The sequence below is a fragment of the Misgurnus anguillicaudatus genome, chromosome 17 (assembly GCF_027580225.2).
Source record: "Misgurnus anguillicaudatus chromosome 17, ASM2758022v2, whole genome shotgun sequence".
Taxonomy (NCBI): Eukaryota; Metazoa; Chordata; class Actinopteri; order Cypriniformes; family Cobitidae; genus Misgurnus; species Misgurnus anguillicaudatus.
In genome coordinates, this window is record NC_073353.2 from 37,420,430 (window position 1) to 37,447,509 (window position 27,080).

Below are 27,080 nucleotides of genomic sequence, written 5' to 3' on the forward strand. Positions count from 1 at the left end.
TCTCTGAAAGTATACTACACTACACTTCACTATACTACACTAGACAAATTTGTACTAAAGGTAATGGGATGGTACAGTTTTAAAAAGTCCCTTATATGTCTCATTTAACTCTTTCACCGCCAGCGTTTTTTAAAAAAAGCTGCCAGCCAGCGCCAGCGTTTTTCATGATTTTCACCAAAGTTTAATGCCTTCCAGAAAATGTTCTTCTTTAAATATATAAACATACAATATACCAAATGAAAGAACTGACCCTCTGCTTTCAAAAAAAAAAAAAAAAAAACGTTTCATCCTACCTTTAGTGGTTCTTTTGTAATCAGCTTATGAATATGGGTAGGTTTCTGCAAAAACACCACATTTTGAGCAAAAAGCAAATATAATTCAATTTTTGTGACGGACTTTTCATAGAGATCCCATTCAGAGCGATCTTTAAAACAAACACGGACATGCAGCCGCTTGCCATAGGGCAATACTTCCGGGTTTAAAAAGTTGTGGAAGTTGTGGAAGTTGAGGCAGGCACCTGGTGGATAATAACGGTATTGCGGAAAGACGGAAAATCTCGTCATTGGCGGGGAAGCGTTTTCTCTTAATTGACGAGATATCTCATCAATGGCGGTGAAAGAGTTAAAGAGCACCAATTTTCCAATTTTACAATTCAATGGCGTGTAAGTGTGTATTGATACATGTTAACAATATGCAAAAGGTACAAACCCTAAAGAAAACTATGACGCGAGTTATCGTTTCAGCGTAAATCTCTTTTCTTGGACTACAACAAATACACTGATTGTAGGAAACAGTTTACTTTCTGGGATTGGTGATGTAGACAAGACCGACATTATCATAATTCCTCCCTTAATGTTCATGTTAAGTCCACTATTGTTTCATATATAATTGTTCTGCAGTCCATACAAAGTATTTAGTTCAATTACATCGGAAATATTGTAATTAAATTACTGGAAAATAAGAGTAATCCCTTACTTTACTTTTCAAGGGGAAAGTAATTAAATTACTGTAACCAATTACTTAGTAACTATTTACACCCAACATTGATCTTTGATACATACCTTTTGACTACTTTTGGTGTACCACCCTATTGAAAGCTTTTACCATACCATACAGTATACTGGAGTATACTTATACTATAGTGTACACTCTCAGATTTTTTTAACCTTTTTGTCACTGGGATGGTAATAAGGTCCTTGTACCATTTAGGTACAGATGTATACCAGCATGTACCTTAAAGGTACCCAATATGTAAAAAGTGTACTTTTTGAAAAGATACCCCCACAGTGACTTTTGTACTTTATATAAGAGCACAAACTCAAACCTCAAAGTAGCTAATATTAAACCATAATGCATGGACTGTTTACAATTCACTGGCTTTGTCATGCTATGAAGGAATGGAAAAACTGCTTGAGAAAAGTCATTTCCGCAAAGAAAAGAGCAGATCAGTGAGCAGAAGCAGAAGGTTAATCTCCCACCACAAACTCAGGAGTAACTAAAGTCTAAAAAAAATCTCCCTTTAAAACAGTAAGAAGCAGTCAGAACACAAATTATTTCAAATGACACATAAAACACGATCCAAATGTGAACTACAGCATGAATCGTGGACCTTAGGGGGGAAAGAGCAGCTTGTTTGCTATCAGTGAAACGTGACAGGCTGAAACAAGCCACGCGGGATTTCATGAGTTACTGGCCAGTGAAAATCTCCTTTACAAGCAGGTGAGGGGGGAGTCCAGAGGAGACAGTCCTGCCTCGACACAACATTCATGACTGAGAGAGTTCTCTCTTACACGCACACACAAAAGATACAATTAGTTGCAATGCAAGGGGCTGATCTGACCACAAGCGAAGCTTTTACACCTTTTTACCATACAGTTAATTATTTCTCAAAATCTGTGAGTGGTTAAGAACAAAGTTTCAAAACATGAAACAAACCATTTGTGTTCTGCAAACTGGCAGATTTCTGAACAAAACTCCAATAACAAAAAATGTAGGTCAGGACTTGACTTGAACCATTTGTGATAAATCAGAATACTACAGTAACTAAATACAGGACTGGAGCCAGGTGGTTGCAAAGGAGGGGCCAAAAAATAAGGCGGATTTTTGCCTTAAGGAAAGTTGTTTTGGAATAACATGCACCAATGAATCTAACACAAACCTGCACTTGGAAAGTAAACAAGGTCAAATGTGATTTAATTTTGACTTTAAGTCACGTATCAATACAATAATAACATATCCAATTATCCAGATAAGCTCCAAAGGCGGCAGCTTCATTATGGATCCGCCCCGGAGTCTATTACTATCAGGAAATTTTCTTTCAAATTGTTAGGTGTTCACAACAAACATTAAAATTAGTGCTGGGCAAAGATTAATCGCGATTAATCGCATACAAAATAAAAGTGATTTTTTTTACATAATATATGGATGGGTGTGTAATTATTATGTATAAATATACACACACATTCATGTATGCATTTAAGAAACGTTTACATGTGTATATACAGTATTTATATTTTTATTTATTCTATATTATATATTAACAAAAATATATAAATAAAGATATATAAATTAAAAAAAATCTGAATTGTATATATGTATGTGTCTGTGTTTAAATATACATGATTATTACACACAGACACATATATTTTACAAAAATGCACTTTTATTTTGTATTCGATTAATCGCGATTAATCATTGCCCAGCACTACTTAAAATATAACTTAAAAGCTTACTTTCATATGTTTGATTTGCATTTTTCATTTTCATGCAGACTGTCTTGTTTATATGTCTTAAAGTTAACATAAAGATATAAAATTAAAAAAACTCGTCATTTGTTTTGTAATATTTTTTTTTACAAATGACTTTTTTTTTTTTAATCATGTGCCCTCATAATCTTTAATCAAAAACGCAAACCTCCTTCCCTCCTCAAAACGATCTCTCTTTTCTTCCGGTCATATGGTATGGCACCATCTGGGTGTTAAAGACACTTGAGCAAACACTGGCCTGTTTACATGCAAGGGTCAGTGGGAAACAGTTATGTAAAACGAAATGATGTATTTTGGCCAAGTCCTGATTTTAGTGCTGCGTGATGTTGCGTATCAGCACAATGGTGGGTCGGGGGGATTGGTGGGTTTCCTGCTTTTATTTCACTGCCCGGCCCATAAATCAAATAAAAAAGCAAACAAGCGAAAAACAGCTCTGTGCCAGCAAGTCCTGAACCGGGCCTGTTTTATATAAACATTCCTTAGGGAGACCAGGCCCTGATAAGACCTCCACATACTCATGAAGATCAGGACGAAGGAGGCAGAGGGCTATGGCATGAACCCCCGCCTCTATTTCCCATCAGCACCGCGTACGACAATCAACATATTTTACATCGTTTTCGGCGCTCCTGGGAGTGTCACACACTCCATTGGAAATTCCTCATGAATGTGGAGCTTACAAACTGATAGGAATAGGGGATCTGATCTACTCCAACCCCCAGATCTTGCCAATGCTGTAATGCGTCTTTTCATAGAGGGTGATATACCAGGGATTCAAGGCTGCCACTGAATCCCCCTGTGGTCTGGTTCTCATCTTATATTAGAAAATGAACTGCAGCTATAACACTCAAAACAATCTATTGGTACTGCTATTGCGCAAAAATAAGAGCATGTAGTCATGATCCTACATGCTGAAAACATGTTAAAACTTAGACAGATGAGAGTTTAATGTGATTAAAGTCCTAAGTCCCTGCCTGACATTTTTCTCCAGACCATATGAAATTAAGCAGGATCAATCTTACAGAATCAGACAAGCCATAATTGTTGTATTAATGGGACTTTTTTGATGACCATAAGAGTTTTTTGGAAGGAACATTGGGTAAGAATGCAACTACAGCAGACCACAGCCATTTTGATATATGGTCCCTTCTCTAAACTCTCATACATTACACAATGGCTATGTTTACATGCACAAAATTTTGTCAATTCGACTGAATTTAATCCGATTGCAGGTTACGACAATACTGTTTACATGTACCCTAAACATTGCAATCTGATTAAAATGTTTGTTTACATGTACATTCTATATAATTCAAACCAAACGTCTGCGCAAGTGCCAGGGTTGCCATATTGGCATAACAATGGACATTCTAAACTAGCCCAAAAGCATCCTTAAGACTATTTAGACCCCAAATACCAATAACTAATCAACAAAATCCTTCAATCTTTAACCCGCAGAAAAAATCAACTCACAAATAAAGTTCAAAAGTTGCCAAATCTGAACTATGCCAAAGAGCAGAGGACTTGGCAACGCAGCACACAGCATCTCAGCTTTTTGCTCAAAATTTAATGTTTTTGATGAAACCTACACATATTTGAGATGTAATAAAAACAGAACACATGAAGGTAGGATGAAACAGATTTTTTTGTTTGAAAGCAGAGGGTCTGTTCTTTTATTTCATATGTTGTATGTTTATATATATATAAAGGAAAATTTTCTGGAAGGCATTAAACTTTTGTGAAAATCATGAAAAATGCTGGCAGTGAAAGAGTTAAGAAGTTTTCAAATATAGGCAAAGAAAACACTATTCGAAAGGCACAACACTATTTTATTGCTTCATGTAATTTTATGAAAGACACAAACGCTGCAGAATGTACAGTGCGTGACCCCATTCCCGGGGTTTTCCGCAGCACTTTGCAGTTCGGGCGGCCCGCCTAAGCTGGGAAACCCTACCGCCTTAACTAGGTCAAGTGTATCTTGGAGAATAGCGTGGATGTCACACCGCGAGCGGGCACGTGCGCCACACGACCGTAATGAGAGGAAGATGTGGTCCGTCACTGTCTGGAGGATAACTAGCCAATTGATAAAACATCTCGGAGAATAGTGCATACACGTTCACAGCGCAAATCGCACGAGTGCACGGGCGCCACACGGCCGAAATGAGAGATGTTGTCCGTCACTGTCTGGAGGATAGCCAGTTGATAAAACGCATGGAAAAGGGAGTTGGGTCAAGTACCAAAACACACCTGTAGCCAATCAGCAGTAAGGGGCGTGTCTATTAACCAACATCATTGCCTGGGCTGCGTATGTGTGAAGTGGGTCTATCAAAAAAAGGTCCAGATACTATTAGGGTAGGGGGGTGTTTGTTTAGGTGATTTCAAATATCAACATTCACTTTCAGAGATCATGCACCCCACCTTTATACTCAAATAGGTAGAGCATTTTATTAATGGGTGGTCACACTAAAGCATATGAATATTCTTCGGACGTTGCTGCGAATATGGGTGGGTAGCACTTCGTCAATCTTTGCTTTTCAGTAGAGAGAAAGGTCACGCATCAGTTTTCTACTGGTCCCTTGTCTCCTTGTGATATGAATTCGCAGGTCAGAGTTCACCAGACTTGAACTTTGGGATGCTACGAAATGTGAAATATCTTCGTAGGCGGATGCATTTCCGGTCTGACGCATTCGCATACGTATGATAAGGTCAATGGAACGAAAAGTGTGGTGTGATCGCCCCCTTAGCAGCAGGAAAAGATCATGGGCTCGATTCCACCATTGTGCTCCTGTATAGCTTAGTGGTAGAGCATTGCATTAGCAGCACAGCAGGTCATGGGTTTGAATCCCTGGGAATACATTCCAATAAAAAAGGTTAAAAGCATCTGCCACATGCATGTATCATGTTTCAAACATACCAAAAAAACATCTTAATCCAGCCTGAACTGGCATGCTGGTCTTAATTTGTTCAAGATCATCTTAGATTAAACTGGTCTTGAATCTGCTCTTGCTGACCCCCAGTCTAGGTAACCGATTTGGGTTGTTGTTTTCACCAGGTTTAGTTCTTTGCTCTGAATAAATCAGTTTCTCAGAGTCTTGTATCGTACCAACATGAAAAGCACTACATGTGATAAATCGCTCCTGACAGCACAGTAGACTGCAGGACTGGCATGACACAATAATTATTGGAGACAATACTGCATACAAACCACACAGCTGAACCTCAAAGCTAAAATAAACCCGTCTCCAACAGCGCCGACCGGTTTATTAAACATATTTCTGCGAGAAACGAGCCCGGGTGATTGCATATGGCAATTTTCAAATTAAAGAAATTTAAAAACTCTGCAATCATTTTAAGTCACTATCCGCATATTACCGGCTGAACTTCCCACACTGGTGTGCGCCGTAGACCCGTGCCTGCAGGGGATTTGGTCGGACTGATTCAACCCAATTACTAAATCCAAGGGGTGAACTGGTGCCGCTCTCTGTGAATTACCGATGTGGCGGCAGCAATCAGACGAATGCTACGATCAGATAAACGCTTGTGGAATGAACAAGCAGAGGCAGGTTTAGTGTTTCTGAGGCCCCTGAGCAAAATTCAATTGCTTTCTGTGGCCCCAAGCATTCAAGCAATTTGTGTGGTAGTTAACACGCCACTGTAAACCAGCAGACATTTGGCTCACTTATGAGGGTGGAATGGATCCACCATAAGTGGAATGGATTTAAACATGGCAACATGTTGCTTTACTTACATTTATGTTTGCGTAAATGTAAAGCAGACGCTTTTATGCAAAGTGACATTAAGGGTATTCATTTATAACTACTGTAAGCGCGTTCCCTGTGAATTAAACTAATGACATTAGGTAACACAATGCACCCAGTGAGCTACAGGAACACCCCTAAAAGTACAGGAAGTCCACGTGACCCTGAAAGGGCTGGTGTGACATTTCCTACAGATGCAGCTGAGGGTACAACACTTTTATGGGTAGCTTCTTCTTCTTTAGTTATTCTTCACGCTATTACAGCATCTATGGCTATATTCACGGCGAGAACCGGCTATACACAAGTTGATCTACACAAATTAATCCATACACGGGTTAGGAGAAAGGCAACTTTGTATCTCCAATTCACCTAACTTGCATTTTTTTGGCCTGTGGGATGAAACCGGAGTAAACCCTTCCTGACACAGGGAGAACATACAAACTCCACACAGAAAGGCCACCTGACCTAGCCGAGGCTCGAACTGAGTGCCTCTACCACATTAGTAGCTAAAAAACATGTTAAATTTAGCTAAAATACTTAAAAAAACAAACATAGCACCTACCGAATGATGCACGTTTCAATTCAGACGAGTTTTCCATTAAGTTCCTCGGAAGGAGATTCATTACTGTGGGCTGCTGTGTGCTCGCAATCTCTCTCTATACTTCATCCAAAAACCCTTATCGATAATCAAGGAAAATATTTCCCATTAATACTCACAATTATGGTTTGTCTGATCCAGCGAGAGCAATTCTGTGTAATTTAAAATGGCCTGGAGCTTTGAAAATGAGTAAATAAATTACAAGCCGCAGTACGTTATAGTTAACCGCCAGGCTGTTTTGAGTATGCGACCTAAAAATTATAAAGCAAGTTCTCACAAACCTCCTTCTGTAGTCCAAGTGTGTGGAAGTGAGCAGGATGTTTTAACTTATATCTCTCCTAAATGACTTCCCGTGGCCCATTTACCAGGTCCAAAGAGTGCCAGCTCTCCTAAAAGCTGCTTTAAAAGTGATCTCCACCCATCTCCTCTCCTCTGAGAGCCTCTGTCCTGAATGCCTGCTTAGTACAACACACCGCCAAATGGATGCAGAAACACTGACATAATCCACCTTAAATCAAAGCATCAGAAAACAAGCCAAAGATGCCATTACCTCACGCATCTACAGCCAACATTAACAATGTATGAGAAGATGGCAAATAATTTGGCATCGTAGGGAGCCTTCCTTATATGACATTTAATGTGGATATTAAATGTAAATTTACTGAGGACTCAGGGTGTACTCACATTATGTAAACCGTACCGTACCCAAGTACGTTTGACCCCAAAGTTTTTTTTTTTTTTGGTTAGTGTGATCACTCTGTACTGTACAAGGGTGCGGTACGCTTAAGCGTACCCGGGTACGTTTTGCAGAGGTGGTCTCGGGTAGGGTTCACTTGGTTCAGGGGTGCGTTACACACGCATGAATGTGAAATTTGAGCTGTCACTTTGAAACAATTGGATATGCACGCATAAATACATACAGTACAGCTGTGTGTCACCGCATCCTGAATGACCCCAGATAAAACTAGACTTAAATTAGTCTTATGAGGTGTCATAAAACATTTTGTTAAAAAGTAAATGCAAAGTTAGAGTATCAAAATAAGAAGCATACAGTTACAAACATCTCTTCATTTACTATTTTGCACATGATATCAAATGACATCATACAAACCAAATTTGTTGTTTTTTCAACATTTAAGGGGAAAATTTCATTACCGCAACGTGTCCATGACTGGATTTGGGTTCTTTGACATGGAAATATTTATAATAAAAAAATCTAAAAAATAAAAAGCTTCAGTGCATGTTATACTATAAACACTTACAGTAAAGAAACATGTGATATTTGGTGATCATTGGCAAATGTAGAGACAATAATAAGGAATATAAATGTGTCCAAGACCAATTTTCTCATCCTCCAGAACAATTTTCAATCATTGTTTAAGACCTCAAGGAACTAACGTATAAAAAAATTGTTGGAGGGACATATCCGTGACACTCAAGATGGCTACCAGGTAAGCAGTTCTTATTTTTTCTCTCCAGATAAAAGTTGAAATTTTGTTTTTCATAGTACCTAGACAACTTTTTAGTTCTCATTACCGAAACATGAGTTTGTAAATGCATATATTTAATTTAATATCATGTTGCGGTAATGATAATTTTTGATAATGATAATCTAAAAAAAATTTAAATAATTCTATAGAAAATATTTTTAAATCCTCTAAAATATAGTAAGTTCAGACCTTAATCTTATATGTGCAAAAAATTGGCTTTAAGGGATTTTTAAAAATTCTAATGCTGGACACCTTTTAAATCCGGATTTCTTGAGAATCACCCAGGTGTGCATGATGCACTATGGAAGAACCGATCAGTTTATTACATTAAATAATCACACGCGAGAGAGAATTAAAAGCATATTAGGAGCGATCTGCTCTCCAATCAGTCTCATGTTGCTTTGATGTCATGCGCTGACATGTGTATGATTTCAAACACACCTAATAAGCCATAAACTCATAATTACAATGAACACTTTTGCACATATCTTCCAGTGTTCTTCAAAACAATCACATCTTTTTATGACATAAGTATACTCGGGTACGGATCATAAAGTGTAGTGCGAGTGCAGTCGACGAGTGGGGTACAATTGAAGAGTTTGGTTCCAAAACGCAATAAATCCATTTTGACAAATTTTGGTAAAAACGTGTTTTCTATACCAAGAAAGTGACAAGATGAAAACAACTATTTTCTGTTACAAACTTTCACACAGCATCTTTAGGTTATAAAAACATAAAAAATTCAAATCCATAACTTGATTTTCAAAGATTTATTATAAAAACGGATTATTTTTTCCACAAAATGCAATAAATCCATGACAAGTTTTTATTCAAAATGCTATAAATCTATTGAATCAATAGCCTATATAAATGTGCATTCATCTTTGCCATGTTATATTCATTTAGTTGACTAGTTGTACACACTAATTAAAAATATAAACATTAATGTTATTAATCAAAACACTTACTTTGTCATGTTAAGAACCCTGTCATTGCGGTTACTTGACGTCTTCACTTAACGTCTTTCACGCGATCAGCTGTAAAATGTTTTTGGTCCTGCTCGATTTTCGTTGACTTTGAGTAAAATTATGGAAAGTTTTTCATAAGATCCTCTGGGGTCAATGTGTTAGCATGAGAAGCTTGATGCTGTCGGGAGAACAAGCACCCGTCTCCCGAGTGCCTCTCAGGGAAATTGTTAGATGCTGATGGCTTACGTTTCTTTCCCATCACAGAAAACCATCACAGGTTTAGCGATGCAATTAAAATATTATTTTGTTTTGTTTGTTGATCACGTAGTACAAAGTAGATGAGGAAAACCAGGACTCCGTGTACTACGCGCGTCCGCCATTGTTTGTTTACATTGCGTGAACGGTGGGCTGTAATATCAGAAATGGAGTTATTGCGTTCTGTAAAAAAGTGGGAGTGGCGTTTGTCGCATTTTGGGAAAAAAGGGAGAAAAGATGACAGAATAACACGGCGGATATTGGATTTTGCGTAAAATTAAGAATTTACTTTTAAGTACTGACCTGATATAATACTGATTTTGGCAGTAACTCATTTTTTTCAAAAATGGCGTTTATTGCGTTTTGGAACCAAACTCTTCAATTGTACTCGGGTACGGTTTGGTCAGGTTAAGGGTAATGTGAGAACACCCTTTTGCATAGATTAAGGGCACCCAAGTCCCTTTCCAAGATGTTTAAGGAATATCAATAAAGTTCTGCTTGCAAGGGCAACAATAAATCATAGTTTATCAGAACTTTGTATTTAAATTACATTCTTGATTCATCTGTATTTTCTTTTTATGTTTCCCTGTTTTCTCGATACTCCAGCAGCCGCAGAGGGCCGAATGTGCCGCATGCCGAACTGCAGCGATAAACAATACACCCCAGCGGCGGTGCTTTGTTTCCGCAGGCCGAAGGCATTCATCCGTTTAAACTGCAGCAGTCTGTAAAGATACTGCAGGGGTTTTAAATCAGCCGTCTTCCGACAGTCCCGGAGCCTCGACTTAAATACAGGAATGTCCGTGTGGCGTGTTTCTGCCTCCGTCAGCACTTTCTCATAACCTTCCTTGCCTCCAACTATTTGACAGGGTCTTCCGCAAGATAATGCTTTAAAACCTGCTGCTAATTAGCTGCGATGTTGTGAAAAATGTGCCTGGGTCGAAACGGCCAATCTTGGTTGCATTTTGTTGAAGTTTGTAAGCTGGTGCTATAATTTAGCAATCCTGGAAAATCCTGGAACATCTTGAATGCATCGTCTCCAAGCCAGTTTGATAACTGGGTGGTCAACAGGGATTATAAAGAGGTTTATCTGTGTAAAGAACAATGTAACTAGGCTTATGCAATAGTATAGAGCCTAGACATGACTGCTCCCATGCACTCGTGCTTTAATTACAAAACAATTTGGCTTTATAGTTTTAAATATGATGGAAGCCAATGACGAATTAAAGACCACTGACTAAAGCAAGAGATATCTGCCCGTTAACAAGAAAATACCTTTATGTTTGGTCAAGCTATGAACGCGTGATAGATTAAAGATTGTACGTTATGCAGCAAGGTAAGACACAGCCCAAGAATGTAAACAAAGCTAATCGCTCTTAAATAAAGATTTAAGATTTACGAGCGAGTTTAAAGTTCTATCATTTATCTCCACAGCTGTCATTTCTGTTAAGGCTTGTTGAAATCGCTTATATTCGGGTGACTGCACGAGCCCACACGCTTTTGGGTTTGCCGTTATCTCAATTGGTGGAGCATTTTCTTGGCAATGCAAATGTGAGGTTCGATTCCCAAGAAACACACATGCTGATAAAATGTGTACCTTGAAGGCACTGTAAGTCGCTTTGGATAAAAGTCTCTGCCAAGTGCAGGAATGTAAATCTCTGAACATGCCCGCTGGATGCGGTTTTAGCTAGTGAGGGTTTCTACTTGTGAGGTAGAAGTTAAGAAAAAAGGGTTGGCCAAACTGCATAATGGCACAGAAATGCTGATTTATTTATCTGGTGGAATTCTAGGCGATACTAGATACATCTTCCAGGCATGAGATGAAATGATTCCTGAACTTCCATAACGGCACACATTCATCACACAGAATTCCTCACCGGACAGTGCAAGAGCGCTGTGGATCTGGACGCACCTCTGTCTCTTTGAGTAAAAGAGAAATGTTGGAAATGCAGTTATAGGATCATGAAGCCCTTAAATTACATTGTGGGCCAACAGGTGGAATGCTGGGAAAAACTGCATAAAGCTCAAGCAAGCTGTTAGTATCTTACTTCTGCTATGCCCTTGGACCAAAAACTGAGGAACTTGTTTGCATATTTGGTTAATAATTAAAAAAAAATACTGGAAGTTGGAATCCTTTGCATCTTCTAAAAATTTTGTGTAATAATGTAAAGAGTCATTCATGAATTTGTCTACTAACCACATATCCACCATTGATCTGACAAACATAGTGCAAACTTCATTTTACGTTACGGACCATGATCAATTTTAACACATTTTTCCCATTCCATGCATTATACCGGATTTAGCTAAAAGCTAATGTAATATAAATGTGCAGCTATTTCTGTGCAGCTTTCGATGTGGGCCTGCTAATATCTTGTTTCTCAAAGAGGAAAAAAAACACCCTTCAACATCAAACAGTTGGCAGCGTTCGTGGATCAGACAGCTTAGTGGGAGACTAACAAAATGGTCTGTTAATGAGCCCTGTATGAGTGACCGCAAATCTATTTCCTTCATATCTGAGTCATAGCAGGTACTTAAACCTCATCAGCTGATAGTTAAACTGCTGTCACACTGCCATGAAACCGGTACACATCCAAGATCAAATACATTACTGAGTAGCAGCCAATAGATGCATGAACAGTAAGGGACAGCTTACCTAAAAATGAAAGTTTAGTTAGTTTATAAATTCTGATGTCGTTCCAGAAACGTATGCTGGGTTATGATTTGTTGAGCACAAAGGACATTTTCAATGAATCTTCAAAAGGGACGTTCACACCATGACAATAACTATACTTAAAACTATATAGCGGACAATAACAGTAACGCTATGTTAACTCTTAACTCACGAAATCACAAAAATAGATGTTGCTTATGTTTTCAATGCCGAACATCTGCAAAAGCTGGATGCCCTCATAAGGCTGAAAGTGAGTTCATCACTGGCATGCAAAGCATATTTCTTGCCAGCTTGCTCATACTTTCAAATATTATAATAATAAGTATTAAATTCCACTTTAAATACACCGTTTCCCAACTGCTAGCATCTTTAATGCGGACATTAAATCCCATGACCCTAAGGGGGCGTGCACACCAAAGCTTTTACGCCTGCGTATGTTTTCAATTGTTTCCAATGAAAGCTCTGCGTTTTCAAAAAAAAATTTGAAAAATGTTTAACTTTGGGTGAAAAGTTCCCCCCGTCAATGTCAGTTCTCATATGCCCATCCAATCACATTGCATTAAAAGCTTTGGTGTGCACAACCCCTAAAGGGGGTCGCACACAGGACGCGCAGCTCAGCGCCGCGTCGAGTCGCGTCTAGGACAACTCGGAGTATCATAAACCGGAAGTGCACATTAAATAGCGCGAGCTTCGTCAGATAGTGTCTACTTCGAAATGCAAAATATACGTTAGCAGCCAATGTTTATATTTAATGATTTGGGACAATTATGATGTTATTTCATATTAAACTATGTGAGTGGCGCTCTGTGGTGCGACAGGGATTTGAGCAACTTCCTGAGTCGTAGCTGGGTGGCGCGGACAGGCGCCACCTGTCGGCGCCAGTGTGCGTATACTCATAGAAAGCAATGTGTTTGAGTTTTTTAGAACGGCGCGGCGTGGCGCTGAGCTGCGCGTCCTGTGTGCGACCGCCTTAAGGGTTTGGAATGACACATGCATTAATATAGCAAACAATGTCCGACTTGGACCAGCAATCGGTTCAGCATAGAAGTCGGGTTCTCTGAGGCCGCATTTAAATTGCAAGTTTAAAGTGACACATTTTTTTTAAAGGCACATATCGAAAGATCGGAAATAAATCGGATATGAATGTGATACATGCATTAATCGTCCGCAATGTGGGCAGACAGATCGGATATTCCCATGTCAAGACGTGTTGTGCGTCATTGAAAATGCGACGCTGGCAAATGACGTCAACATGACTCTTCTTAGCAGCGCAATGGAGGACGACGGCTCCACTTAGTGGAGTGATGTTGAAGTTTTATGTCTTGTTACAGAATCAAAGCACTAAAATCATTTGTCTGTGTCCATTGAATATCACAACATTTTACTTTCTCTGTGGTTTAAGCTGTTCTGGGTCAGTATGTCTACTTTGAATCATTTTGTCAAGTGTTTAGTGTAGATTCTGATATCAGATAAAAGATGATGTAAGCGAGTTATCAGAATTATGCAACAAATCGGAATTGGGCATCAAGATTTGCAGTGTAAATCCAGCCTAATAGAGCAGGTTAACACCAGAGCCCTTAGTGTCTTTCACTACCGCAGCTTTTGAGATTGATGTTTATACACACTGTAAAAAATCAGCAGCATTTTAGTCAAATCAACACATATTTCAACTTTAATTTATAAGTTATGTCAACGTGTTTAGCCAAAACTTAAAATAATAGGTTGAATTGACTTGCAAAACTAAGATGTTTTAACTTTGTGCTGCATTTTTTTTACAGTAATGTAACTGGACTCCATTAGGGATGCATTCTGGGTACAGCGACACAAAATAAAAGTTCTGTGTACTAAAAAAGTAGGAACATTTATTTGAAATATTTGTTTTAGGAGACATACACATGAGAAAATAAGACTCTGTCTGTTTACCGCTTCAGCTAACAATAAATACCTCCAGTTAACGATAAATATGCTTGATGTGTTCAAAACATCATTATTCTCTTTTCCCCTCAATTTAGTCAAAATTGCATCTGCAAACATACCAGAAACACTAAGTGTTCACTGTTTCCCACGGATGAGGTAAAACGGAGGACAGGGGAACAAACAAAACTCAAACGCTGCATGCGTGCAGTTGGCATAACAACACATAGGTCAGCATATTCATAAAAACATACACCTGTATTTCAACTAGAAGAGTTAATCCACAGGTAAACGGTCTATGCAACCTTTCTGGCCATAAACGCATTTGAATGGCATAGTCATAAATACTTAAAGTGTCTGGTGTTTGTGATATCTAAGGTCACAACTGTTGCTGACCTCAGGGTCATGAGATCAACGCTGGACATAGACAAGAACACGTGAGAGTAGATAGTGTGTGAATAAACAATCATTCGTTTTTTCAGGTATTTTGATGATGATTTTCATGACAATTAAACACATCCCAACTACTTTCAAAATCAATTTTATTCTCATTCAATTGAAGAGCTCAGATGCAAAATCCTCTATAAGTGTCTGACACGTTTTCTTGTAAATTCTGCCAACAAACGATTCTGCCATTTCTGAATGGAAGCGGATTTAAAGGGAAATCATATGATAAATGTAGAATACATGCCGAGAACCTTCAGTTAACATCATTATCTCATTTTTAAGGTGGCATTTAGAGGCGTTTGCATCTGAGCTCTTCAATTATAGTAGAGATTATTATTACTGTACTAAAGTAAATAGAGTCAAACATTACAATCTGTTTTGTACACATTACAGTAATAATACAGCTGCAGTGTTTACACATCTCAAGGAAATCATCCAACAAATAGCTTACTTATAAACTACTTTCTTTGCACACGTCTTTCACTGGTATAAAGATAGCTTTAGGCTAAATATCTAAATATAATTTTTATTTCTATTCAATTCTGGGGTGAAATGCAAACAGAATACATTCACGACAGGTTTTGTGGGTTTCACAAATAAGGCAAGAGAAGAGAGAGCGAGAGAGCCACACGCCACGCTGTTTGTCTATGCCACAAGGGGACGGCTATTGTTCAACATTTAACAGAGCTTTGTCATCCTGTCAGCTACATTTGATACAGTAGAAAGTGAAGCTCTGAAGACGCACAACTCTATAATCCTAAATCAAAGACGTGGACCAATGACACATACAGCAGCCCTCCCGAATCACTAAAAATACAGGACACAAAATTCTGCCAATACACTGTAAAAAGTCAAACTTGAATTAACTTAAAAATGACTTAAAGGTGCAATGTGCAAGATATTTGCAGTAAAATATCCAAAAACCACTAGTCCGGTGTTATAAATTTTGTCCGGCTGATTACAAACAATATCTATGATGTTTTCAATACTTGTAAATTATGAGAAAATTGCTGCCCTAAACATTGACACGGGGCAGTGCAGTCGCCTGTAAATGATGTTAAAGGATTAGTCCATTTTCTTAAAAGAAAAATCTAGATAATTTACTCACCACCATGTCATCCAAAAGGTTGATGTCTTTCTTTGTTCAGTCGAGAGGAAATTGTGTTTTTTGAGGAAAACATTGCAGGATTTTTCTAGTTTTGATGGACTTTAATGGAGCCCAACATTTAATGCTTAACTCGACACTTAACAGTTTTTTCAAAGGAGTTTCAAAGGACTATAAACAATCCCAAACGAGGCATAAGGGTCTTGTCTAGCGAAACGATTGTCGTTTTTGACAAGAAAAATAACAAATATTACAAATAAAACACTTTTAAACCACAACTTCTTGTCTAGATCTGGTCGTGATGCGCCAGGTGACCCGACGCAATATGTCATGACGTCAAGAGGTCATAGAGGATGAACGCAAAACTCCTCCTCAGTGTTTACAAGTGTGTTGAAAGAGGACCGTTCCTACGTTGTTGTATGTCAACTGATACTAATTAATGTCTTTGTGGCAGTTTATTGTTTAAAATGGTCCGCAAATGTGCGTTTTATATATGTAACACGTGACCTCCCTACGTCAATACGCATTTACGTTAGGTCGTGCTGGACCGGACCTAGACGAAAAGTTGTGGTTTAAAAGTACATAATTTTATTTTTCTTGTCAAAAATGACAATCGTTTTGCTAGATAAGACCCTTATGCCTCGTTTGGGATTGTTTATAGTCCTTTGAAACTCCGTTGTAAAAAACTGTTAAGTGTTGAGTTAAGTATTAAATGTTGGGGTCTATTAGAGTCCATTAAAATGAGAAAAATCCTGCAATGTTTTCCTCAAAAAACATAATTTCTTCTGGACTGAACAAAGAAAGACATCAACATTTTGGATGACATGGTGGTGAGTAAATTATCTGGATTTTTCTTTTAAGAAAATTGACTAATCCTTTAATATCTACGTTACCCTTTGTTACCGCCTTTACTGACGTAAAAACCACATGACAACAGTGTCGTGGACAAAAGCGGAAGTAATAGCGTTTCTCGGGCCACTCGCTTTTTTATGGTAAGTTTGTTCATCTGAACACTTAATTCTGTGCTGTGTTAACAAACCATCATATTTGACTAATACTGTAACATCTATGACTAACAATTGCGTTTTGAACATTACATGAAACCTTACATAATGAAAAAAAACGATGTCATCAAACACAACATTTATAAAACTTGATTACCTCGCGTTTGAGTTAAAAACAACCAATCCCATCAGTCCACGCTGCTTCAGAGCATCATTAATCTACGTCATTGTTATTGATTTGATCTGGCGCCCTCTAGCGGCGTGGATTTTACAAATTGCATCTTTAAATTGGTATCACCTAAAAAATTTAATGTGGTTTTAACTTATATTTTAAAGTGGAGATCCTTTAAGTGAAAAATGTAACTTTCACTTTTTACTGTGTAAGAACTGTTCAATTTTTTTATTTTTTTGAATAGTGGATTTCATTTGGTTCCCACACGCAAAAAAAATGACATTTAAAAAAAATAATTAGTTACCGCCAAAATCAGTATTGTATCAGGTCAGTATTAAAAAGTCAATTCTTCATTTTACGCAAAATCCAATATCCGCCGTGTTATTCTGTCAGCTTTTCTCCCCTTTTTCCAAACCGCGACAAACGCCACTCCTCCTTCTCTGCAGAATGCACTTAACCAATCACAGCGCACCATTCCACTCGTTGTAAACAATAATGGCGGCCCTTTAAATACACACTGAATCCTAGTTTTCCTCATCTACTTTATACATCGTCATCAACAAACAAACAAAAACAAAATAATACTTTTGATGGCATTGATAAACCTGTGGTGGTTTTCTGTGGCATGAAAGAAACGTAAGAGATCAAATTCGAATAATTTACACGAGAGGCACGCGGGCGAAAAAAAATGCCGGCTGTTGCTTGTTCTCACATGATAGCATCAAGCTTCTGTCATGCTAAGACATTGATCCCAGGGGATCTTATGAAAAACTTTCCATTATTTTACTCAAAGTCAACGAAAATCGAGTAGGATCAAAACATTTTACAGCTGATCGATGTCAAAAAAATTCAGCGACAACGTCCCAAGGATGACAGCAGTAATGACAGTGTTCTTAATATGACAAAGTAAGTGTTTTCATTAATGACATTAAAGTTTTTTTTTATACCACTAGTCAACTAAATGAATATAACATGGCAAAGATTAATGCACATTTATATTTTGATTCAATGGATTTATAGCATTTTGAAAAAAAAGCAGTTTTTATAATAAATCTTTGAAAATTAAATTATGGATTTTAATTTTAATGTTTTTATAACCTAAAGATGCCATGTGAAAGTTTTGTAGAAAATAGTTGTTTTCATCGTTCTTGGTATAGAAAATACATTTTTACCCAAATTAGTCAAAATGGATTTACTACGTTTTGGAACCAAACTCTTCATATATACACACACACAGATTACACACACACACACACACACACACACACACCAGTTTGTTAATATCATGAACGCATTTATAAAGAAATAGCAAAGATTACATGATGTGATCAATATAACAATATACGTCAAATTCAACATTTAAAGTGCTGATGTTGTTGATGTCTGATACGTCATTGTTTCTCACTATTTGTGTCAATTTTTTAAGCCTGTATTACCAATAAACTATACAAGTGTGTACATTCCTTAAAAAAAAATATTTAAAATAATATACACACTGCATACAGGTTTGTAACATTATCTTACAGTATGTTATAATGTGACAGATTGTCAATTTTGGGTGAATTCACAGCGCGAGCATGGAGATGTTATTGAATCACATTTGGTTTACTTTCAGCATTGCAGATGCATTCCAGAGTGTGATGTGGTTAAACGTCAGCAATGTCTCATTTCTCCTCAACATCACCACAGCAGTCCTGCACTTTTTTTATTTTACCCGGGGAAATCTCTCAAAGAACACACAAACACACACAAGCCCTCCCATCCATTAAACACGTCTGCAAACACTTACACATTCAGTCCTTTCACAGAACAAGCAAACAAACCATCAACTTACACACACACACGGCACAGAGAGCAACTGAGGTTAAAATTATCTCAGAAGCTTCTCCTCACCAGTGGACCGTGTCGATAAGACATCATCACCCTACCTGAAACACAGCAGTGGCCATCCTCCGAGAAGGTTCGCTGGGTATGAATGTGTCTGCGCGCGTGTATCAGCCCCGGCGCAGCATTCTTCTCCGAACAGGAAAGATTGCGGGATCGCTCGGACAGACTTGCAGACGAAGCAACGCAGCTCTTTTTCACACAGACACGATGTAATCCAGCCAGCAGAAACAGCGAGCGCGTGCGTCAGCGTGTGAGAGTGAACACGTCTGCCTCCTTGGCTTCCCGGGAACGATTTAACTCTTGGAATACTGACTCACATTCCCTGCCCACTCCTGCCAAGAAACCGGATCATAACAGATCTTCACACTATATAAGGATGTTGAGTGAGAAAAGAGGTCGGCTTCGATCGCACAGCACATACGAACTAAACAAGAGCATGTACGGAAACCTAGGAAGTCTGACTGCATGCTCCTGCCATTGTGATTTCCTCTCATTTATTCTCCATTGCTCTCTCTCTCTCTCTCTCTCTCTCTCAGCATTTATGGAACAAGCAGGAAGAAAAAATCCTTAGATAAACATACGGCTGAAATTCCCAACAAGTCATGTGGGCAGGACTTGGTTTTGACAGACAAAAGCCTTTCAGCTTCTCTCTCTCTTTCTCCCTCATCAGCCCACCTCTCTCGCCCCCTTTCTCCTTCTCTAGTTATCAAGTTCTCAGTTTACAGGTTAAACATGAGTTGACAAGCTCAAAGGCAAGCTGAGTTACATGAGGTGCAGCCCCAAAATCTGTGCTCAGCATGAGCCGTGTAGCTGTGAATGTGAAAAACACTGGAGAGAGTATTCATGCAACGCTCATCGACATATCAGACAAAACCAACTCAAATCCCCTTAAACCAGGACGCTGAGGATGTGATACATTTCAGACAAATAAAAACTACATGTAGAAATATTCCTGAAGAAATAAAGCAGCTACAGATGCTAAATAGATGCACAAGTAAGCAAGCAAAGAAAGAAATCACTTAAATTTTCTTCTGAGGTAAACGGGCAGGTGAGCATGCGGGTAAAACGATCAGGGAGGAATTTAACGCTTCAGGGTTGTTTGAGAGCAAACAGATCCAAAGCAATTGATGAGCTCTTACTGACAGCTTAACACTTTTACCTTTTGCCCTCAGGGTACAAACACATTTTTGAATTATGTCTATGTTGTTTACACCTTTACTCTGTATAACACAGCATTAGGGATGCACTATATTGTAAATATTTTGCAAGATGCAACTGGAACTACAATATGATGAACTAACTTCCTCTGCCCGTAAAAGGACTTTTCTTTTCAGATAACATCTCTAACAATTCAATCACCTAGTGACAATCTCATAAAAACAAAAATATTATATTAAATATCCTGTAAAATAGCATAAAAAATTAAATAAATAACATAACTTACAAATAAAAATAAATCATTAAAGTAGCAACTAACTCTCTCTCCTTCTCTATGACTTTATGACTCTCTCTTGCTCTCTCTCTCTCTCTATTTATGACTCTAAGGTGTGGTATCACAGACAAGGCTTAGCTTAACCTTAGTTAAATTAGGATTTTTAAGCATCTTTTACCTTAAAAAGACATAACTGTAACTCTGGGTTCAGACCAGCCGCATTTGAGGCGTCAAATTCACGTCTACTGCATCTAGTTTGCCACTTGAACATTTTGAGTTTACTCGCTTTATTCGCGCGTGAAAGCCGCACATGAAATTCTAGTCATTGAGACTTTCACGCGGAAATTTGCATCATGTGAGGGACTTCTGCGACTCTGCTCGCTTCCTGTAATCATGTCACTACTAGAGCAAGCCCCCGATTGGTTAACGCAACGCGTTTTCCGCCAAAGTTCAAATTTTTCAACTCGTGCATTTCCTACGACAACGCTCAATTCGCACCATTTGCGCTAACTAGACCCCTCTACCGCGCCGCGCTAAATGACTCATTCGTGCCGCGAGACCTCCAGACGTGCGTCAACGCATCTTCACAATGACTTAACATTGAAATCACTTGCGCTTAACGCCTCTACCGCGGCTGGTGTGAACGCAGCATTAGCATCTTGAGACAAAATCACTGGCATATTAATCTGTTATTTTCATTTAAGACAGCTCAAACATGTGTTTTAGTCTAGGACTAGCTTTAAGCCTCGTCTGTCAAACTGGGAGAAAATTCAGGATTACGGGTCTTTTCAGATTATGTACCAACCCTTCCCCCAAAAATAACCTCCAGCCACCAAAAGGAATAAAAACACAGCCAAAACAACATGCATGATAAGCATCTTTGCCTGTGGGTCAGTGTTGGGCTGGTTAGCATCAGCACATCGCCCCTTCAGGTACAGTAAATCTGGTAGGTCATACCTGCATACTATACCACATTAGTCCCTTTCACACATACAGTCTTTACTGCTAATTTACTGGTAAATTGCCATTAACAGGTCATTTGCGAACAGAACCTTTCTGGTAAATCAGTGTGGCCAATTTACCAGTAAGAGCACTTATAAGATTACCTGTAATTTACCGGTAAGCGCTATGTGTGAACAAAAATATAGATTACCGACATTTAGAACAAACGACGTCAGACCGCGCTGACAGCTTCGGGCCAATCATAACGTTTTGATACAGATGTCGCATTTACCCCCGCGCGGTTTACGGATGTTTCCACACACCCGCTGCTTAAAAGTCAAGCACACCTGAAGTTAACGTCCACAATTCTTCACCAAAGTGGTTTAAAACAGCTTACCATCTATTTGAAGACGCCATTAGCACACCCTCTGTGAAGCTTAATGTGCAGTACTATTCTTTAAGACGCACTGCAAAAAATTATTTTCTTAGTATTTTTGTCTTGTTTTCAGTAAAAATATCTAAAAATGTATACTTTTTCTTGATGAGCAAAATGACCCAAGAAAATAAGTCTAGTTTTTAGACCAAAAATATCAATGGGGTAAGCATTTTTTTTCTTGAATTTTTCTCAAATTTAGTGTTTAAGAAAAATTTTCTAGATTTTTTGGTTACCCTATTGGGAGATTTTTTTGCTTGTTTTATGCACAAAATCACTTAACCCTTGTGGGTTGTTCGAATTCATACCATTCCGTGTTGTTAGTGTTAAAAACAGCCACTAAGTTAAATGGCTGTAAAAATGTATCAGATTAATATTTTTCCAATTTTTTTCATAAATCTGTTAATCAACCTCAGAACTGATCAAAACTACCAAATGTTTACAAAATGCCCATGATTTTAACTCTTTAATTGCCAATTCATAAGTGGTCACTGATTTGGGGAAAAAACTGACAAAATTACTGATTTTCAATATACAGTAGAAAGTGATTGTGGACTGGATTTTTTAAATCTTTTTCACAGTCTAGGGCAGGGGTCTCCAACACGTCGCTAGCGAGCTACTGGTACGCGGATTTATTTATTTATTTTCTGTGGTTATGGCGCATTTGGATGTCTGGTTAGTGTTACAAGCGCCAGTGGTAGTAAAGACTGGGTACGTGTTTGACGTCGCGTTGAGCTGGTAGACCGGCGTATCATATGACATCAGTAATTTAACATGTATGATTAAAAAACAAACAGATAAGTCCGCGCAATGCGGTGAAGCCCGCGCCCCGGCAACCTGACGATCCGCGCAACGCTGTGAAGCACGCGCCGCGGCAACCGGACGATCTCCGCAACGCTGTGAAGCCCGCAAAAGCAGTAAATACTCTATGTTTGGATCATCTTTCTAAATCTGATCTTTAATAATTGATTTTTTTTATTCAAAATGTGGTATTTTTGGACGAATCCTACGAGAGGTGATAAAAAAGTATAAAGACAACATGAATTTTTTTTGTTGTTGTTGTAGGATGTGTTCTTTCATTTGATGTATCGTATGTTTATGTTTAAAGAAAAGCATTTTCTGGTAGGTATTACAATTTTGTGAAAAAAAATGCTTGCACTGGCTGGCAACTTAAAAAAAAAAATGCTGGCAGGAAAGAGTTCAAGTCACAGTGAGTTAATAGACCGGTGTCTATTAACTCACTAATTTAGGTATAACGTGACACAAGTAGCTCTCGACCACTTTTATTTTTTAGAAAGAAGCTCTCCAATGAAAAAAGGTTGGAGACCCCTGGTCTAGGGCATGCCAAAGATTGATAAAAACATTTTCTTTGGTGCATTTTTAGCTTTTGTGCAGTTAGTTTTTTTCTCCCTAATTAGTTGTTTGTGGCTTTTTTTGCCCCATTGACTTCCATTATAATAACATTTTTTGATTGCAAAGCAATGACACCTTAATATCATGCATTCTTGATTGTTAACTGTTTTTCCTTTCTCTAAGAGGTCAAATTTGTCATTTTTACTGTTTATCACCATGTGGCACCATTAAAGGGGGGGGGGGGTTCAATCAATGGTATTTCAAGCATTCTGACTTATTAACACAGTTATAGAGTTGTTTCCTCATGCTAAACGTAGACAAAGTGTCAAAACAGCAGTTGGACATGTTACAGAGTATTTCTGTGCCGAATGCACTTCGCCAGGGTCCGTACAAGTTTCGGAAAGGTCCAACTGACGTTTCAGGGGTTTTCGATACGTATCACTTCTTTATATGGGCACTTCCCCCGGAAAACCCTGCCCACCTGTCAGTCAGCGGGAGACGCTGGAGCTTGCAAACATCTTATCACGCCACTCAGCTTTGTTTAATTTCAAAACTCAACAATGGCACAAAAGATGAAGTGTGTTTTTGGATGTAAAGAGAAGAAAGCCAGCCTTATGGAAACAATGGATATAGTTTATTATCCAGGGTAGCAGCGGAGTTTTGCGTGTGTGTTTGATGCGGTGGATTTTCCCAACCGGGTCATGATGAGTTGCACGCGGTAAGTAAGACTTCTGTCTTATGTTGGAAATAGTCGCGTGCATATTATATAAATGACACGAACATGTAGTGAATCATAAGTTAAACAGTGTTGTATAGTGTTGCATGACTCGTACTTGCTCCTCCCGCGGTATAACTTCTCCTTTTTCATTTTTTCGTACGTTATCGGAAAGATTCGGTAAAGCTAATCTTTCTTTTATAAATCTGATTAAACTAAAGACTCTTCGGAGATATAAAGGATGTCATACTACTCTATAGGTACTCCAGATTAACATCAGAAATGCAGAAACAGCGTGTGTTACGTGAGCTTTAACCCTTTCAGTAGCCCTGTGCCAAAAACAGAGCTTGATTTCTGGCTTGTACATTGAGTTATAAGGGTAGTAAATTTGCCCACGGTATATTGTTGAGTTTTTAAAAATTTATTAAAGCATTTTCTCAAAATATGTGTAAATATAAGATTTGTCACCAAAAATCATTCCATTTGCTAAAACACAGAGAAAGTTGTGGCCAAATTAACAAAAAAAACCCAAAAATGGTCTAAAACATGGATTGTTTTGCTCATCAAGAAAAAGCATCTTAATTTAAGAATTTTTAGATATGTTTTATTTGCCACAGATGTGAAAACAACAAAATACGGACGTGGATATGAACGACGTGGATTGTTTACAAATATAACACTGAGCTCGCCGCGCATCACAGGTAACTTCTACTTTCTCTCCGAGTTTACCGGTATTTTGATACTGATGTATGAATGATGTCCTACTGGTAAAAAGATGGAATGTCACTGCTTGTGTGAACAGCACATTTTTGTATTTACTAGTAAAGTCATTCTGGTAAATTCATGGTCATTTACCAAAATTAATGTGTGAAAGAGGCTATTGTCTGTTGTGGATCAGTCAAAACTAGCTTCATTCTGCCAATTCATTTTTTTAAGCAACAAATATTGTCTAATTACAGTACTGGATACTATATTATTACCATAATAAGATTAGGACGCTGTAGTGTGTATTTTAAAAAATACAGCTGTTGTGTGTCCAAAAAAATACAGATATAATTTGTTAAGATGTGACATCGTACAGCCGTGGCTTTTAATAAGCATTTCTGATGGTAGTTTCCACAAAGGAGTCTTCAAGAAACACACCTTTTTAATGGAAAACATGAGTCGTTTTGTTTGGTGATATCAAAGTAATTATACAGAAGATGTCAGCATCAAAGTAAGATGTCTGTCTGGAGAGTTCCCGCAGTTACGCGTAACAGATGTTGGTATATGGTGTGGGATTCAGTGTTCAGCATTAATCATAAGCCTGGGAAGAAAGGAGAAGGGTAGAAAAAGGGTGCAACCAAAAAAATGAACCAAGTGAAAGACATGGGCTTGCCCTAAATGCCATCCATTCATTTACAAAACCACACTGTGTCCCATCTGTCAACCTCTGATTCCATGCAGCTGACCGTACAACGCTGCAGACTTAAAAACAAGCAACTTTACTACAGTCTTGACTTTATAACACCAAAGCGAGGGCCAAAATGTACAGGAGATTGCATATGGCAACAGGCAACATTTGTGAAAAATATAACTTTGATATCTTTAATATCTTAGTAAAGCCATGCCAAAGATTAAAAATTAATTTAGGAGCCCAACTTCTGGTCTTTTTGTGCAAAATAATAAAATGTAAACTATCACTTATATCACACAAACTTGGCTTCTTGAAATATAATGCATGTTTGTTGTGTCTGTTGTTGCTGTTGTTTGTGAGGGGAGAATGTAGGCCCGTCTGAAAAGCCCCTATTAGATGTTATGAGTCTGACATATTTCCTGCATCCTGGGTTTTATTATCTTTTATGCTTCTCTTGGTGCTGTCTGTAATTGTTATAGCCACAACTAACACTCAGGATGTCTTTAGCTACGCGCAGGGAGAAATAAATGCCAGGTTTAGCATGGCAGAAAGAGTGAGGTCAAAACGAGAAGCGTTCCTCGTGTCCACTAGAGTTTCCATGGGAAAACATTCCCGTGATTCCGTAAAGGTCCTGCCGAAACATGCAGGGGCCAATCCGAACCTTGCAGAGAGGCAGGTGCGTGAACGAGCAACCCACAACAGGGAGTTTCACAAGTGGTGCGCACGTATTCAACAAACTGTGAATTCCTTCACCTCTCTTAAAGCTGCAGGTGGTAATGATAGTACAGTAAATCACTGCTAATCCTAATGAATGGTAATGATGAGAACCTGTGATCTACAACAACAACAACAGTAGCCGATGTTATTAATGAATCACATGTGTATGCATAATAGTTCAGACGTCAATTAAAATCCTGCCAGTATTTACTAAACCTACAGTACACTGCAAAAAATGATTTTCAAGAAACAAACTAATACTTAGTATTATTGTCTTGTTTTCAGTAAAAGTATAAAAAAATTCTTAAATTAAGATGCTTTTTCTTGATGAGCAAAACGACCAAAGAAAATAAGTCTAGTTTTTAGACCAATAAAATCAAATTTAAGTGATTTTGTGCATAAAACAAGCAAAAAAATCTGCCAATGGGGTAAGCAAAAAATCTTGAACATTTTTCTTTAACACTAAATTCAAGAAAAATTCAAGAAAAATTAGCATACCCCATTGGCATACCCTATTTGCATACCCTAATTGAATTTTTTTTTTTTTTACTGAAAACAAGACAAAAATACTAAGAATTTATTTCATGAAAATCATTTTTTTGCAGTGAAACAAGCAAAAATATTTGCCAATGGGGTGAGAATTTTTTCTTGAATTAAGCTTTTAAGAAAATGTTTAACTTATTTTTAGATTTTTTTTTCTCAACCCATTGGCAGATATTATTGCTTGTTTTAAGCACAAATTCACTTAAATTTGATATATTTTGTCTAAAAACTAGACTTATTTTCAAGAAAAAGCATCCTATTTTAAGAATTTTTAGATATTTGTACTGAAAACAAGACAAAAATACTAAGTAAGAAATTTATTTTTTCAGTGTATAAGCTTGGCACATACAATATGAGATGTTTTTACAATACTTTAAAGGGGACATATCAAGAAAAACTGACTTTTTCAAGTTTAAATGCTATAATTTGGTCCCAGTGCTTCTATCAACCTGGAAAAGGTGATAAAGAAAAAAAAACAGGAACTTAGTTTTGGTAAACCTTTCTCTGCAAGCATGTGA

General features: G+C 37.9%; 1 protein-coding gene across 13 annotated transcripts in view; it reads right to left on the reverse strand.

The window, feature by feature from the left end:
- The window catches only part of tns1b (tensin 1b), a 282,589-nt gene that overhangs the window by 120,024 nt on the left and 135,485 nt on the right, over positions 1-27,080 (reverse strand). The window contains exon 1 of one of the 13 annotated variants that reach the window (XM_055215161.2): positions 19,073-19,530. The exons of the other annotated variants lie outside the window; for them this stretch is intronic. Within the exon in view, the coding sequence (XP_055071136.2) occupies positions 19,073-19,093 (21 nt within the window). The 5' untranslated portion in view covers positions 19,094-19,530. Of the gene's footprint in view, positions 1-19,072; positions 19,531-27,080 lie in introns of those variants that run through there. 13 annotated transcript variants of the gene reach the window in all.